Source organism: Acanthisitta chloris, unplaced genomic scaffold (assembly GCF_000695815.1).
Source record: "Acanthisitta chloris isolate BGI_N310 unplaced genomic scaffold, ASM69581v1 scaffold8121, whole genome shotgun sequence".
Classification (NCBI taxonomy): domain Eukaryota; kingdom Metazoa; phylum Chordata; class Aves; order Passeriformes; family Acanthisittidae; genus Acanthisitta; species Acanthisitta chloris.
This window is the reverse complement of record NW_008656418.1, coordinates 66,769-84,535: the sequence shown is the minus strand read 5'-3', so window position 1 is coordinate 84,535 and position 17,767 is coordinate 66,769. Positions and strand designations below refer to the sequence as shown.

Genomic DNA, 17,767 nt, shown 5'->3' with positions numbered 1-17,767 from the left:
GAGAGGGTATTACCATACAGCAACTGTGATGTCTGTTCCTTTGCACTAGGCAAAGAGTCTGGAAAAGGAGGTGACCCATTACTAGTAGCTGTGATAGCACTAGAAATTATAGCTGGATGGGCAGAAGAATTGTGTATATTGTACGCTTTGGAGTGCAAAGTTTTGTATCTGGAACTCCTTCTTTGGAGCTTTATCTGCTCATACCATGGGACAGTTTCAAGGAAAAGCTGCTCATCTAAGGAAGAGTTCATCTTTTATGACTTTAGGCATTAGCTGATATCTAGATCATGTCCAATATTTACATTTCCTCCTAGATTGTACTGCAGGTGTGCTTAAAGTGAAGGCTGGCCTGAGGCTTGCCTGAAATTCACATTCAAATACATTTAATCTGCACACTATTGCTTTCTATGGGTCTGCATTTCTAGGTTAAAATGCTGGGTTTAATATCTTATAAAGAAATCAACATTGTTATTGTTTAAACAATGTTAGTTTATTGAATAAACTTCTAAATGCCTTAACCAGATTTGACAGGAAGGGCAGAAGATACACAAGGACCTCAAAGTTAAGATTATAAAGAAACAGTCAAAATTACTCTGAAGAGAGAGAAAGAGAAGGAGATTTTATTAATATTCCTATGGAGGAAAAGTTAGGAAACATGCACAAGAGTAATTGTACTGGGGTTTGCACAAGAATATTTGTACTAGGACCAGTTCATTTTGCCCTTTATACTGTCTCCAGCTATGTCACAAATATGTTTAAAAAACCCTAAAAAGATTGGCAAGCACAATTTTCCACAATACACTTTCAGTCTCCAGTCATTTGTAGTTTATGAACCCTTTGAGCTAGAGATATCTCTGTTTCTCTTCCCTGAATTTGGTCAATGCCTCCTTGAAGCCATGTAGACTTCTAGCATTGCAACATTTCTATCCTAACACCAAGATCCTGCTCCTGGGTGCTAAAGATCAGCTCATATGTAATAATTTTATTTGTTAGGATAGGATTTGTGTTTCCTCCTGTGCATCACTTAGGTTACCTACATAAAATTTCCACTGTCATTATAGTAAGAAGTCACACTATGATGTCTTTCCATAGCTCTTTGCAGTATGTCTCTGGCTCTCTGTTGTCCTTTATTACCCTGAATTATCCTTATCAGCTGCTTTCATTACTTCTGTGGTTTTGGCATAACTAATAAACCATTTGAACAGTTCAGGTTCCTTATGTAATTCTGTTGCTAATGTCACTTCTTGTGACATAGTAGATGGAGATTTTGCTTCTACCTTTGTCTTTGGGCCACCTGCTACCATCCATTGAAAGACTGGCCTACTGGCTGGTTAATTTCCTTCAAAGCTTTAGGCGAAAGATTTTTTTTTGCATCTTTTAAAAAAAAAATCTTAGTGTATCTGACTGATTATCCTTGTTGACATATTTGTGAATCAAAGAACTGCAATATTCTTAGCAGGATTTGCCCTTAGCTTTACTGACTTTTTCCCAAACATCCTGTATTTATGCAGGTGCCTGCAAATTCTGTTCTTTGTTATAATTTCTATTAATTTATCAGTTGATGTCAGTTTTACACCATGTGAGTGCAGAGTATCATGGGTTCCCCCGGGATCTTTTTGTAAACTGGCATCAGATTTTCCACTTTCCAATAATCACATGACTTTAGCTGAGAGGATTGTCTGCTAGTATGTAACAGTTTGTCCACTTCAACCTTGAGTTCCTGTTAGGCCCCTTGGATAAACAACTTCTGGTGATTTCATACTGTGTGTTTTGTACACTTTTCCAAATGTGTTTGGGGTCATAAAGTTTTCTCACAATCATCCTCTTTGTAGAGTTTTCTTGATGTCCTCCTTTTCTTTCACAAGGATTCCAAGAATTCATTTGACGTCTCTGCAATGGCTGTATCTTTCTAGAAAGTTCTTTAAATACCCTAGTCATGTCCAGGCCACCCAGAGTTTCTCGAAGGCTTTCCATTTCTGAAAGGTAACTATTATCTGCTCTGCCTGCTAGCCAGCAAACCACTATCCTGTGGGGCAGCATGTACCTGGTAGTGCAGTGGGTGAGACGTGCACCGTATCCTGCCCAGCTGACAGGAAAGCAGGGGATGTGGAAGGAGCCAGGTGTATGGTGGGACAGCCCAGAGAGAGGTGGAAGAATGAGGAGTGTTGGAGAGGTGAACACAGGGAACATGGAAAATAGTTGGGAACCAGGAGGAAGTGGGTTCAATGATGTATGGAGAATAGTGTTTGAGAAATTGAAGCTGTAGGGGAAGGGATGGATTTTAGTAGATTTGTTAGAGGGGATATAACAAGCTATAGCTAGGGTGGTTGAGGGGGATGAAAGGAGATATACACAGTAAGTGTAAACAACAAGCCATTAAAGCTAACTAAGGCTGGACTTTTTTCCTCTTCTTTGTGAAACAGCTTGTCTTAAAAAGATACTCTCTTCTTCTGTACCATTTTGTATTTCACTTCCTGCTGTCACCATCTTGTTCACCTTCATTCTTGTTTTGCTCAAATACAATTCTTTGACTGCTTATTCATTATTCATAAAAATGGTACTTGGCATTCTTCACCTTCAAAGCTCTTTGCAGGCCTGCTGTGTCTGAGCCAAGATCAATGGTTAAGACAGAATTATAAAAAATGCTTTGCTGATGTGGTTTGAAATAATTGGCTTATTTTTGGCTGCATTTTTGGCTAATATCTTAGCTGGCTGCAGATGGATTTATCTTGACAATGCATCTATTGGAATATTAGCATATATCTACATTATAAACATGTAAGATATACTGAATGTTTTCAGCTCCCTTTCAATTAAGTATGAGCATTGAATGCCATGTCTTGCAGAGCTTAGCTGTATAGAAACATTATCGGTTGTCATCATTGTAATACTGGGCAGGTGGTCTGGATATAGAAAGGAGAAGGAAATAGCTCACATCCTGAAGAGCACACAGTCTAAGAATATGCTCCATGTGGGTTGTTTTTGTTAGGGCCTTGAGGGCACTACTAGGCTTTACTGGCCCTGGACAAACTCCCCCACCCTGCCCACTCCCCAGGATCCCACTGTAGCCTCCCCAGGGCTGTTGGTTCCTGCCCTAGTGATGTAGCAGTGAGGCTCTGCATAACCCTGCCTGGCCTAGCCATGGACCCTGATAAGCCAGTCCCACCTGAAGTCCCATATTCCATCCTGGCTGGCTGAAGATTCCAAATTCCCTGTTCTGGGTCTGTGCCCTGGATTGTGCTGTTCCCTGGCTTGCCCTCCTACCCCAGGAAAGCCTCCTGCTCCTGATCCCCAGCCCACATGGAGAAGGCAGCTCTTGGGGCATCTTGACACTTTTCTTTCTTTCTCCTCTTCCCTTTTTAAGTTTTCTCAAAGCAATTAACTCTTCTCTAAGCAATTATCATTTAATCTAAACAAAGCTGCATATTTTCACTGGGGGCTTCTTACTTGCCAAGATTTTGGCAATGAAACCATTACAGAAATGACTATGGTGATAATTTTCTTTTTTAAAGAACTTCATCAACGAGGCTATAGTTCAGGGTGTGTCAAAATAAACATTAACCTTATTTCAGAAACTATAAACCCCAGAAAGTAGATATTTATCAAATAAAAGGATGCAGTGTTATTTCAGAAATACTAAGAAAAGTTAAAGAGAGAGAGCCTGATTTTTACTGTAGTTTTATGCCACAGAAACACTACATAAAATAACAGAAATACCACATTACTCATTTCATCATTGTCAACAATATCTTTTCAGTGGGTAACAGCTGCACAGAGGCTTGTCATCAACCTCTAACATCAAGTATTTCCCACTATGTTCTTACTGTTGGCTTTGAGATTTATATCAGATCTGAATGGAATCTAGTAACTGTGTGATACAGCCCCAGAAGTCACAGTAACAACTTTTCAGTGTCCAAAATGGTGTTTCAGTTGCAGCTCAATGGGCCAAAGCTGTGTGACCTGCTGGGGTAAAAGCAAGGACTAGCCTAGACCTGAACCTCTCAGGCATAGCATGGTTATCAGTAACCATGTGCTTAGAGCAGCGACTGTTGGAGTAGTGTATCATGACGTTTTTTTGCTGCTTGTCAGTCTGGAAAGGCAGCACCAAAAAAATCACATAATATTTCAGGTTGACTATCTTTAAGCTCTTAAAGGAGTAAGGGAAATACTAGGGGTAAGGACTTGACTGGTAGGTTGGTTGGACATGTGACTGCAGAACCTCACTGCTCACTTTGGCCTGTATAATAAATTGATATTTGCTTTGACAGCTTGCTAGTCTTCGAGTTGCAGCAAGGCGCTTGGAAATTATTCACACTGAATCATTAGCCCCCATTTGATTATATGTACTTTGTGGATTGCTGCATGCCTACAATGCATTTGTCTGGGAAGCACAGTCCTCTTCCCATGCATAGTTTCCTATCTATCTCATCAAAGGGACTGAAAAGTCTTTTAAGGGCCCCTTTTAAAGTGTTCCTATATACTGCCAGTATTTTCTGTCTTTCTGAGTAACTTCCAGTGCATGTTTCATAGAATCATAAAATCATAGAACTTAGGGGCTGGAATAGACCTTACAGATACCCTAGTCCCAGTCCCCTGCCATGGGCAGGGACACCTCCTCACTAGATCAGGTTGCACAAGGTCTCATCCAGCCTGGCCTTGAACACTGCCAGGATTGGGGCAGCCACCACGTCCCTGGATAACATGTTCCAGTGTCTCAGCACCCTTATAGTAAAAAACCTTTTCCTCACATCCAACCCAGACTTCCCCTCCCTCAGTTTGAACCCATTACCCCTTGTTCTATCATTGCAGTTCCTAACAAAGAGTCCCTCTCCAGGTCCCTTGTAGGCCCTTCTCTCACAGCTTCTCTGTATTTTTCCCAGTCCATTTCTCCTCTCTTGCACCTCCTAAAGGTCTCTTTTTTTCCCCTTGAGTTTCCTCAGCACTTCCTTATTCATCCACAGAGACCTTCTGGCATTTTTGCCAGATTTCCTCTGTGTCTGGATGCATTGGTCCTGAGCTTGGAGTAGCTGATCCTCGAATACCAGCCAACAGTCTTGGGTCTCTCTGCTTTCCAGGACTTCATCCCAAGGGACTCTGCCAAGAAGGTCTTTGAAGAGGCCAAAGTCTGCTCTCCTGAAGTCCAAGGCAGTGAGCTTGCTGTGCACCTTCCCCCTGAGGGTGTCAAACCCCACCATCCCGTGGTTGCTACAGCCAAGGCTGCCTTGGAGCACCACGTTCCTTACCAGCTCCTCCCTGTTAGTGAGCACAAGGTCCGGTACAGCTCCTCTCCTTGTTGGTTCCTCTATCATCAGTGTAAGGAAGTTATCATTAACACATTTAAGGAACCTCCAGGATTGCTTATGCATCACCACCTTTCTCTCCCAACAGATATTGGGGTGATTGAAATTCCCCATGGGGACCATGGCTTGTGAGCTTGAGGCTAATTATACCTGTCTATAGAGGCCTTCATCCACACCTTCCTCCTGATCAGGTGGTCTGTAGGAGACCCCCACTATAACATCCCCTGCTCCAATCCTGCCCTTAATCTTGACCCACATACTCTCAACTAATTCCTTATCGGTCCCTCATCCAATCTTTCCAGTTGTTCACTGACATATAGGGCTACTCCTCCTCCTTGTCTCCCAGCTTGTCTTTCCTGTAAAGCCTAAACCCTTGTATTCCAAACGCTCCAGTCATAGGAGCCATCCCACCATGTCTCTGTGATACCCACAATGTCATATCTACACAGTCGCATGCTCGTCTCTAGTTCCTCTGGTTTATTGCCCATACTATGTGTGTTCATGTAGAGACATTTGAGCCAGCCCCTGGATGAACCCAACATACTGGCTGGAGTTCTCAGCAGTTGCATAGCTTTGCTCTGCACATCCATTATAGGTGGTGGCATTCAACCAGCAGGATCGATATTTATTTCTATACATAAAAATAATGTTACATGGCATATAATATGCTATCCAGGACCCTTTTTCAGAATACTTTTTTTGTATCTGATGCACACTGGAATTGTCTTTGCAGATGAGGTCTGGAGCTCTAGTGACTCAGAGGCATAGCTTTTTTACTTGCTGGTTATATCAGATACAGTTGGCTTGGTAACAGGAGATGCTGCAACTACATCAGCAGTTCATCTGTCTAGGAACTGATGAAAGCAGTGCAGTGTTTATAAAAATAAAATCACTGTCCTTCTAAACTTTTATACCACAGCAGCCTGTGTACAAATGAGCACTGAGAGCCTATGGTTTCAGGGTCACAGGCAATGTCAATATTCCTAAGAATGTAGGCATTTCTGGTGTCTGAACTGGCATTTAAACTAGATAGAGCAGTTGGGGTTAACTGATGGTTCTTTCTGGAGTTTTTAGAAGTTGAGTAAGGTGGTCGTATGCATTTTCTTGCTTCTTCTGAAACACCAAAATATATACTTACAGCAGGTAAAGAAGCTGCATTCTTGTATGCATGCTAGGCTGAAGAGAGGGAAGGGAACCAAATGAATAGGTAATAGTGATGAAGATTGGAGATTTTCAGTTCTGGTATCCAGGAGGGAATGGAATTTACTTGTCCTGGCTGACAACAGATAAAAGCATTCCAGAGTCTGAGGAGAGCAGAAAGAGGCCTTTGGAACAGAAACTAGCTGACAACATAAAAAATCATCCTGTTGTCAGATTATGTAATAATATATTTATTATTTATCATAAATATGTAGCTTTATATTTGCCCATATACACATGTGCAGTTACTGAAGTAATGAGTGCACAGTTTTCCAAGTATGGGAGTTGGGCCCCTATTAAAATGTTTCTCTAACACTATACAGCTTTGGGAGGATTCTTTTGGTTGATGCTCCTTTTGGTGTGTACCTAAATGGAGTGATACTGAGAAAAGTGATTCCTTCTGCACTCTCTGGATGCACAAGCCTTACAACAAAGAGTCCTTGTAGATTTTGCTCTGTACAGAAGGAATAAAGTGTGCTAGTTCTGTAGGAGAGATGTTGGAATATTTATCAGAGTCGTGTGTGTGTGTGTCAAGGAAGGGCTTTCTATCCTAATTGCCTTCCAGTAATCTGACTTTCAAATGTTCTTCCTCTGGATTTTTATCTACATGTTTTCTTCTCCCTTATGCTGTCTGAAAGGCCTCTTGTTTCCAGGGTGAGCTAATACAGCTCCTAAATCAGTCAGTTGATACAGAGGAATAAGGCTGCAGAGAAACAGAGTGGTAGCATATAGCAAGGGAGGAGGGATTACAGGGGAGGAATTAGGTGACTGAAAGAATTTAGGAAAATAAAATGCCTTACTGAAAGCTAAAACTCTATTGTTGGGATTACTCCCAGAAGGCAAATGAGAATGCGGAAGACAAACACTGAGCTCAATATCTGGACTGAAAGAATGGTAGAAGGGTTTGGCAAGGGGTCAGGGAGATGTTGACTTGGCCAAAAGTAGGTATGCAGAAGTGGCTGTACCCTGGGTAGTGCCATTGAGAAGCAGGATAAAAGTAAACACCAGAGGTATTAGAAAGAATTGCACAGAACTTCTGTGAAGAAAATTAAATAGCGTGGGCTAGGAAGAAAGCATTTCACGTTAGAGCAGTATAGGTAACAATTTGAGGTGACTCTGCAGCTAGATAGTTGTGGGTAATTTGGTGGTAAATACACAGATATGATTAGCTAATATCTCTGACTGTTGCTCTGCCAGCAGCAGCATCCTTGAAAGAAACAAGACTGTAACTTGGATATATGTCAGGCAGGAAGTGTGAGTAGAAAATTACGAAACCTGTCTAAATGACAAGGGAGGATTAGTCCACACATCTTGTCTGAGTTGGATGATTTATTAGACTAGCCCCTGTTTCTAGCAGGGACTTGGATGTCTTGTGTAAAAAGCAGGTATCAGCTAACAGAAGTGAAAGTTATGCTCTTAAATGGAGGAGCTTTCTCCTCAGTGCCTTCTCTGTAGGCCTTGGAAAGTGATCTGGGTGGGCTGAAATTGCTTGCTGATCAGGGTTGATATTCCTGCTATGGTGAAATCTCCATTTCTAGGATATTCTTCCACTCCAGCAGAGAACCTATATGATGACCCTTCCTGGCTTGGGTGATCACCAGAAAATAGCTTACGTGAGGATGCAGAGGGGGCAACAGGAAGGAATGGAAACAAAGCATGAGCAGGGAAACGTAGAGGATGGGACTGTGGGGTGCTGTGGTTAAGTTAACAAGGGACTGTATGAAATGGATTGGGACTCAGGCCCAGGCGTTACGTAGGTTTGGTGGGATACAGTGGGTATGGAAGCGAATTAGATTGTCTTTTTTCTCTGTCTGCCCACTCTTTACTACTCCAAATGTCTAAGTGGCAAATGGCATGCACTACCTTCTCAGTTGCATGATTATATGCATGAACTGCCCTATAGGTGCAGCTGCACAGCAAAACTGGTTTATACAGGGCTTCTCACTGTGTAACCCTGCATTTACCTTCTTTTCTCAAGCAGAATTAATCCTTCTGCATCTTGCAATTATTACTTTTTTCCCTCAGGATATTGCTGTTCTTCCCACTAACCCCCCCATGTCCTGCTGTCCGTGGATCCCATCAGCTGTAGTAGCCTTTTTTTCCTGAAAATATAATATTTCATTTATTTTAAAAATTATGTATTTCGGTTGGCTCCGTTGCACTTCTCTACATTAGCACAGTTATTTCTCCTAATGTCAGTATCCATTCAGACTTTCCAAATAGAAAATTTATTAAGGTTCTAGCTACTGATGGCCCAGACTTTGACATCATCATAGCACACAGTTGTGTAAGGGGGGAAAAAGGTCCATGCATGGAATTTGGTTGCAGTAAAAAATGTGTTCTGGGGATTTACTTTCTGCTTCCTTTATTTCTCTTAAGTATCTGGTTTGGAGCCAAGGATTTGGGATTAAGTGGCTCTATTGATCTGGTGTGAAGTGACAGTGCTCATAGTCCCTGAAGTAATGATTTGCCTTTGCTGCCTTGCTGAGAGGAAGATGTTATCCTCTTTTAGATGGTTATTCAAAAGTGCAGAGGTTCTATGAATAGAAAAATAATAACAGTTAAGGGAGATTATAAAGCTGGATGTGCTATATGTCTTTAGGAAGCTAATACTTCTAGATATTAGTGGTTTGATGTATTATTCTGTGCCACTTTTCATACTAGGAATATTGCACAGCAAGGCAGCCTTTTTTGCAAGAGAACACATAGGACCTCTGCTTCATTTTCATTGTTGTTTTTTCTGTGTTGCCATGTCTGTTTGATATGTCCATGGGGTTTTATTATTTGCAGGGCCACCGCCTGAAACGGCAGGTCGATGTCTGGGAGAGCTGGGGTGAATGGAGCAAGTGCAGTCGGAGCTGTGGCGGTGGAGTCAGCTTTCGACAACGGCGCTGCTATTCCCAACAGTGAGGGCTGACCTCCTTTGGTTTTCTTCTTTAAATGTGTTTTTCTGTTACTGAGCTTCTGCACTTATGTTCCAATATACACTCAGAACAAAAATGACCGAGTATTCAATCCTAGGGGAATGAGTCCACTTTGAGATCAACTTCAGCTTCAGTCTTGTCACTGCTGTTTTGAATAGTGCTCTCCTTGCTTTGGCTATTTGATAGAGCACATTGTTTTCTCTGTGAGATCTAAGGCTGTGCAATCAGGTGATAGGCATGGCAGCAGGTGTTCAATCAGGTCTAGTGTGGCAAGCCCTGGGGGAGGCAGAGAACAGTCCAGAGCAGTTGGTTTCTCTCCCAAGAGCCAGTGACTGAGCTGAGATCTTCTCAGGCTTATGATTCCCAGGAAGGTAAATTGCCTCAGAAGAAATGGAAGTGTAGAGTTGGTTCAAGCAGTGTTAGCACTGTGCCACCTCATTTGCAGCTGGGTTAGCTGCATCCTAGTGAGGATGATGACTGGCACTGCAGCTGTTGGGAATGATGGTTCTTAGACATCCTATTATGCATGGAAATAAAAGGAGGGGGGAAAAGCCAGAGTATCAATAATATCCTGAAAAAAATAGCTTCTCTCTGTTTAGAGAAATGTGAGCGGGGGTTGTAATAGAAGAATCCAGAGTTATGAAGCACTGCTGCTTCCCACACAGCATAGAGAAAAATCTCTTTGGTAGGCTGCCCATTATGGTATATACCTGCCAGAATTCCTGGAGACCTCTCTCTCAATTTTAAAGATAGTGAGGTATTAGACATTGGTTGGCTTTTCAGATCGATTTCCTCCATAGCTATTAGTTTCTGTAATTCTCAGATATGGTAGTTTGACTGGAATAAGGGTGTTTAGCGCTTTCTACTCATAGGCCTACTGTGAAGATAAAAAGCATGACAGATGATGTGTGTACCTACTCTGAATTGGCCACTGCCCTCCTTCTGCTCATGACATGTTTCTTTTTCTTGTATGGACACCTCAACTGCTGGTGGATAATGGACTAAAACCCTTCTTCCATTATTTAGCTGAAACATGACCCTGAAGAGTTATACCACAATTCTTCATGGCATGTGTTTCATTCATGCCAGAACACAAACCATGGCAGAAAATAGCACTGGAAGGTGCCAGCTTGCTTTTGTGGTAGAGAATATTTTAGTTGTTTTGCTGTTTCAGGTAACTGTGTGAGGGTGATATGCTCGAGGTGAAGGTGATTTATAATGTCTGCCATGAGATGACTTTTTGCATGTAGATTCTTCCTAGACCTTCATGTAGTTTTTCTGTCTTTCAGGACAGAAGGTCCTTCCAGTTGTGTTGGACCAACTCGCAGTTATCGTTCATGTAATATTCAGGTATAGTGCTCTGTCTTTGGTTTTTCTTCCTGTTACTCTTTTTCCTCAGACAATTATCATTAATGTCCAGAATTAATATGTCATTATTAGTTGGTTTTTTCTCTGTCATCAGTGGTGAATGCTGTTCATTAGGAGTGTCTCTGAAGGGTGCCTACAGGGAAGCCAGAGAGGAACTCTTTGTTAGGAACTGCAGTGACAGGACAAGGGGCAATGGGTACAAATTGAAAGAGGAGAAGTTTAGGCTAGATGTCAGGAAAAAGGTTTTTGCTTTAATGATGCTAAGACACTGGAACAGATTGCCCAGGGAGGTAGTGGATGCCCCAGACCTGGTAGTGTTCAAAGCCAGGTTGGATAAAACCTTGAGCAACCTGGTCTAGTGGGAGGTGTCCCAGCCCAGGGCAGGGAGGACTGGGACTAGATGATCTATATGGTCCATTCCAACCCCTTAACACTCTATGATACTCTATGATACCCTTCAAAAGTATATTGAAATTATGTCTCTGATTTTATATGAGAGCAATAACAATAAACCCTGATTTTTTGTTGTACACTTAATTTTCCTTGTTTTTACAATGGTGCAATACAAACATCTCCTCCTCCAAACAGAGCTGCCCAGAAGGCTCCCGGGATTTCCGGGCAGAGCAGTGTGCAGAGTTTGATGGGACAGAATTCCAAGGAAAGAAATACAAGTGGCTTCCGTATTACGGAGGTAATGATAAATATGGAGGGTTGCACTTCATTCATATCAACAGTATGTTCTGAAGTGACTGTAATGTTTTTGACTGTTGTATCCTCACAGGATGCTTCTTTAGCTGGAGTGGGTGGCAGGGGGTGACATAGAAAAAAATCATTGCTGTCATGAAGACACTGGATGCATGGGCCAAGAGACAGCTCCCATTGCAGCTATACTTTCAGAAACATTGCTCAAGAAATCTGGAACTGATTACAGCTAGGTTCTGAAATACTAGAGAAGTAGAAGTTCTGCTATATTTTTCAATATTGGAAAAAGAATATTAGCAGGGCACAGGAGAAACAAATCCAATAATTAATGATTGTTTCAGAAAATGTGACATCTCTTCAATTGGCCCACACATTCTTGAGGAACCAGCTCAGAAGGCAAGTGTGGGAACCAGAGGTCCTTGCTCTGAGCGTTGCTATGTTATCATTCTCAGCTGGTTAACAAATTATGAGGAATTTTAAGATGTATTTAAATTTGAGGTTTTTTGTTGGTTGTTAAAATAACAGTTCTGTACCAGCACTTGTTCTCATTCTAGGAAGTCTTGTACTCCAAGGGAGCAAAAGAACAGTCCTAGTAAGAATCAGCCAACTATCTGCCTGGACCTATGTTCTCTGAGGAAATGGTTGCACACAGTGAGACTTTACCAGGGTATTTTTCCAGCCTTCAGCAGTTTGTGACCCAGAAATCTGTTCATGTCAGTCCACCTCTCTATTTCTGCTCCTGTGATCTAAAACTAGGCTTCTGATGTATTATCAAACTATCATATAACATTTGTTTTTTCTCTCCTGCCAGCGCCTAATAAGTGTGAGTTAAACTGTATTCCCAAGGGAGAAAACTTCTACTATAGGCACAAGGAAGCAGTGGTAGATGGGACCACCTGTGAACCTGGCAAGAAGGACATCTGTGTAGAGGGAGTTTGTCAGGTTAGTCATCTTGCTGCTTCCTTCATTCACCATTGGGTCTGTCAGTCTTTCTGTTGTTTTCCTTTATTCTACTTGACCTTTCATAATAGCATCAGAAAAGGTGAATCATTCAGTTTCCAAGGCGCTTGAGGAGCATGTGGGCAGCATCCATCTGCCTCTGAATGGGAAATATTAGATATCAGCTTTGTCCTTTTTCTGTCAACTGCTTCCCTGCCCTGCCCTGACTTCCCAGACTCCCTAGATTCAGGCTTTGTCATTAGATCCATCCAGCATCTGACGAAATTTTTCTTTCCCCTGTCATTACAATTTATTCCTATTAATTCTCCTGTGCTCTGACAGGCTGTTGGCTGTGATAACAAGCTGGAATCTGCCAAGAAGGAGGACAAGTGCCTGCAGTGTGGAGGAGATGGCAGCACCTGCTATGGTGTGAAGGGCACTTTTGATGTGCCCAGCCTCCCGAAAGGTACTGATGATCCTAGGTAGTTTGGGCAGGTGAGGACTAGAGTGTTAGGCTGAAAGTCAACCCCTGCAAGGTCTGGCAGAGACACCTGCTCACATTCTTGGATATTCACTTGAAATGTCTGTACAGTGTGTGGCCTTAGCAGCAGAAAATGCACTGATGGTCTTATCCTGGGAATTGCTTCCTTAGTCTCTGTAGAGACTGAAGTACTCGCCATGCTGCCGGTGCCTTTTCCTGCTCACTCTCCAGCAGGTGCTCTAAGTGTACCATAAGAACATAGCTATATACCACCTTCATAAGACTGTCCCCCTGTCCTGTGTCTTGATAGCCTCACCAGGATTAGCAAGGCTAGAAATGAGACTGCAACTTCTGCGTTTGGCCAATTTTGAAAAATTTCAAGATAACAACTACACCTGTGGTCATATCTCTCTCTGTTGAACTCCAATATGATGCTTGCTGAAATTCCAAAGATTTTAAAATCTAGGAAAAAAGACTTTGCACTAATCCCTGCACTTACTTCTCTAAGGTGTAATTAGAATTTTTTACACGTGGACTGACTTGTGGATAATGTAGGGTGAAGCTATTATGAATGCAATAAAAGTGACAATGGAAATGCTCCAAGCTACCATCAAAAAACTCATCCAGTTGTTCAGGCACCAGTGCAACTGTGAACATATTTGGCATGGAAGAGAGACCATGTGGCAGCCACAGGCAGATATTGAATAATCCTCCTCTTTATTGTTTTCAGGTTACAATCAAATCTTCATCATCCCTGTGGGAGCCACAAGCATTCAAATTAAGGAGGTTATGCCCAGCAGGAACTTCCTAGGTAAGACTGATGTCACAACCTGTGTTTAAGTCCATTTGGATTCCAGACATTATGTTAAAATTTGGTTTTCAGGTGTGGGCTTTGAGATGTTTACATTGAGGGCTTGATATGGCAGTGGAAATATCAGGATCTGAATATTGAGTATCCTTGAATTGTTAGTGATGCACAGCTCTGGGCTTCACATTTAGCTCATTTTGTCTCCTGGGAAGATCTTGCTGTTGGTTGGAAATAAAAATACCCAAACCACATTGAGACTTCCTGCCTGGAATGTACAAGGAATCTTGTTGATATAGCAAAATTTGACTATGAGTTCTATTGTTTGTTGAATGTAAACCCTAACTACACCTGCCATCCAAAAGTGTGGGGTGGGCTTCTTTTCCCCATAGTTTTCTTATGGGTGTATGTACAACCACAAACTCTGGTCATGCTGCAGAGGGTGAAAAGGAGGAAGAAAAGTCCTCACCTACATTTCTGGGCAGGGCTGAGGAAATGTCAGCAGAGAAAGCAAATACTCTTCTGCTTTCTGACTCTTCCATCATCCACTGGTTTGGACAAATCAGTTTGGTGACATTTTCCTTTGTAGAAAATGTTTTCCTTTGTAGAAAACTGGATGCAGCACCCATCTTTGTTTTCTGAATAGAATATCTGATTAAGTGGCTGGTTGTGTAGAGGCAGTGGGATGTGAATCCCACATCCTAATGGCAGGCAGGACAAAGGCTGACATAGGCCATGCCCCAGTATCTAACAGTGGGGAATGCAGAGGCAAGGCAGGAATATGCTGGAGGCATTTGTCTGTGCAGCAAAAAAGTATGTGGTCTGCAGCAAAGCTGTCAAGAGCTGCTGTCTGAATATGACCAGCTACTGGCAAGGGAGCCATATAGGAGGACAGCATTGTTGGAGGATGATGGTCACCTTCATTTGCTTGTGACACAATGTTGAATGGAAATAGGAAACAGAGCCCTGTGGAGTTCTTATGATCCTCTTTCTCTGGCATGTGGGTTTGTCCAGCTGTCAAGAATGTGCAAGGGGAGTATTACCTGAATGGGCATTGGACAATCGACTTCAGCCGGGCGCTGCAGGTAGCCAGCACGGTTATGCACTATGACCGTGGCTCAGAGGGTGACGTGGCCCCAGAGCTCCTCCATGCCCGAGGTCCCACCACAGAACCCCTCATCATTGAGGTAAGAAGCTGTGCCTGCCCCTTGCTGATACTCTGCTCTCTTGCTTTGCGTAGCAGCCCTGGCTTTGTGCAGTGGGAGTGCACTGGTGGATACTTCATGGGAAATAAATACTGGAGTAGTGATGGGGCCCCTGGGAATCTTACAAGGCTGTAGGCCCCCCTAGCTAGACCAAGGTGGTCATCTCGCAGAAATAGCACTATCTGCTGCTCTGGTTCTGCTGCTCAGAAATGAGCAGGGAAAGGCTTGATGTTGGCTTTCTGCATATTCCTTTGGACTCTGACTTTAAGAGAGGCAAGAGTTAGCACCAAATGGTGTTGAGGCATGGACAGGCTCCAGGTCACTGCTTGTTGTAGGGCAGGAAAGGTATTCACTGCTACAGGAGCAGATGGATCTAAAGACAAAAGGAATGAATGCACCCTTCTCTGAAAAGTAATTCTCTCCAGAGTGTGATAGAAGACAAGGACCAAATACAGCATAGAGAATTAGTGCTTCTTGAATGGGAGGGTTGCAAGTTAGCTCAAACTCTCAGATATGAGGGAAAATGCTGTGAAGAGGAAAAGTGTTATTTCTCTAACTTCTTCCCATGCTTTCACAGCTCATCAGCCAGGAGCCAAACATGGGGGTACAGTATGAGTATTATCTGCCCCTGCGAGGACAGGCCTCGGGTTACAGCTGGAGCTATGGTTCCTGGAGCGAGTGCAGCTCTGAATGTGGAGGAGGTAAGGGGAGAGGACCTGGTCTCTGGCGGCTGGTGTGGGGTTTATATCCACACCCTGCAGACAGTGTAACGGTGTGCTGCCCTCTGCAGCTGCTTCCCAGCAGTTTCCTGCTGGAAGGCAGAGCAGGTATCTGCAGGGGACAGCTAAGACTTTGTCAAGGGGGTCACAACAGGACTGTGCCCCATGCCTTGTCCCGTCTTATTTTCCATGCCCTAGTCCTCAAACCTATTACTAGGACCTCTTAAGAATCTTCACAGATAGCCTTTGTTTTGTTTTGCTTCAGCTCTTTATGTCCTTTTCGGGTCTTTTCAACCACTTGAGAGGTCCTCTATAAACTGACCTGGCCTACATCACTGAATCACATCATTCCCCTCTACCACAGCCTGGAAGATTCTCTCCTTCCAGGAGGACTGTCAGATCTCTTGGGGCCTTACATCATGTTCAATGAGCAAAATTGTGGATTTTAAGCTTTAAAGAAAAACAAACCAAAAAACTCTGTTCTGGGCTTCTGTGCTCATAGCTATTTTGGTAGCTTTTGCTATATTGTGACTCATATCGTCTTTGCCTGGGCAGTCATAATCTGTAGGAAGCATGAAGGGTTGCAAGTTTTACTCCTATATCCAGTCTTTGCAAGTCTGACCTTTTAAGTCTAACAGGAGATCCCCAATTCTTCTGCTGTATACTGTACATGTCTTGCAGGGTTCCTTTATAAGCAACAAGTGAATATGACACTTTCCTTCTGAGTGTCAGTCCATAATATAACAGGAAAATTCCCCTCAGCTACACAGAATTATTCTGTTTTCCTTGCCCTTCCAGTGGACACATCTACTTCAGGGAGGCACTGTTTGTACATATAGTGAGAGAAAAAGAACTGCACCTGTCTGTTTTCCAGGTTGGCCTGCACAGGTGTGGATTCTATACAATTTTAGAAACTTGCCTTGCCAACACCAGTGCATTGCAAACCTAGTCCTGGATAGCTTTTGTTGATCAGATACTCTCTTGCTTCTCCTCTAGGTTTCCAATCCCGTTCGGTGTTTTGTACCATTGACAATGAAATTTATCCAGACTATATGTGCAGGAATAAACCACAACCAGACAATAATCGGACATGTGGTCATCAGACTTGTCCCCAGACAAAACGGTAGGATTTCTTTCCTTCTAGACTCTGACTTCTTCCTGAGGTGCTTTTAGATCTGAGAAAAAGAATGTTCATCTCAATTCTCCTGCCCTCCAGCATGGTTCTCTCCAAGGAAGTGTTTCACTTAGATAAAGCCCAAGACAAATGATGGGGATGGTAACACTGTGATGAGCATTTCTGTGTGCACAAGGGAAGGGCTTAATACATCCTGTGGTCATTTTATAGACCAGTTAAATTTGCTTTCCAAGGTATGATTGTGGAAGACAGTCATCTAGTCTGTGTAGGAGATAAGAAACAGATTCTCTGGCTTTTGTCCTCTTGAGATGGAGCCTGCAAAGACAGAGTAGAAGGTCATAGCTCGTGTCATTTTATGTCTTTTCTGTGTTCCCAGTGTCCTTGCTCTTAGAAAGGGATGAATCCTAGAGTCTTTTCATTCTCCAGCATTTTCAAATCCTTTTAACCAGCCATTTACTCCTTGTCCCTTGCTGTCATAGCCTTACGGTTGGCTTCACTTGGCTCTTACATGGGCATCCAGAGCTGTAACCAGAGACTTAGCTGTATCTCTGTGTATCTGATGGGTGCAGAGGAGGCCTTTGAGAGTACTCGTGTGGCTGAGAGGGCACTTGGGGGCATTTCTGAATATATATTAGCCTGTAGCTACTTTTTTAAAGTTCTTTAAAACGCTTTGTTCTGTGTATAAAGGACTTCTTACATCTATCTGCCACAAGCCTGGAGTCACAGTGGAGCACGGAGCTCTCAGAGCAAGAGGTAACGAGGAGAGGGAAGTTACAGAAAGAACAGGAAGGCAGCTGCTCTCTTCTGCTCTCCATCTAGTTGCCCACTGCAGTCCATGGGGGCTTTCCTCTTTGGCACTGGTGGTAGCAGTGGGTGTTGCTTTGCTTTTGATTCTTGCCAATGAAAATGATGGTGGAGGGTGCTGGCTGGTAGCTTTGCGCAGGTGGTTGCATGTGCCTCTTGAGAACTTGATTCTTCTGGGACTTAGA

The 17,767-nt window shown here is 42.9% G+C and overlaps 1 protein-coding gene across 1 annotated transcript in view; it reads left to right on the top strand.

Annotated features, from left to right (window-relative positions):
- Positions 1-17,767, top strand: part of PAPLN (papilin, proteoglycan-like sulfated glycoprotein) — a 45,140-nt gene that overhangs the window by 8,728 nt on the left and 18,645 nt on the right. Inside the window, exons 2-11 of the mRNA XM_009084327.1 lie at positions 9,291-9,406; positions 10,714-10,774; positions 11,381-11,483; positions 12,306-12,436; positions 12,776-12,899; positions 13,645-13,725; positions 14,734-14,906; positions 15,502-15,625; positions 16,640-16,766; positions 17,466-17,531. Of these exons, the coding sequence (XP_009082575.1) occupies positions 9,291-9,406; positions 10,714-10,774; positions 11,381-11,483; positions 12,306-12,436; positions 12,776-12,899; positions 13,645-13,725; positions 14,734-14,906; positions 15,502-15,625; positions 16,640-16,766; positions 17,466-17,531 (1,106 nt within the window). The remainder of the gene's footprint in view (positions 1-9,290; positions 9,407-10,713; positions 10,775-11,380; positions 11,484-12,305; positions 12,437-12,775; positions 12,900-13,644; positions 13,726-14,733; positions 14,907-15,501; positions 15,626-16,639; positions 16,767-17,465; positions 17,532-17,767) is intronic.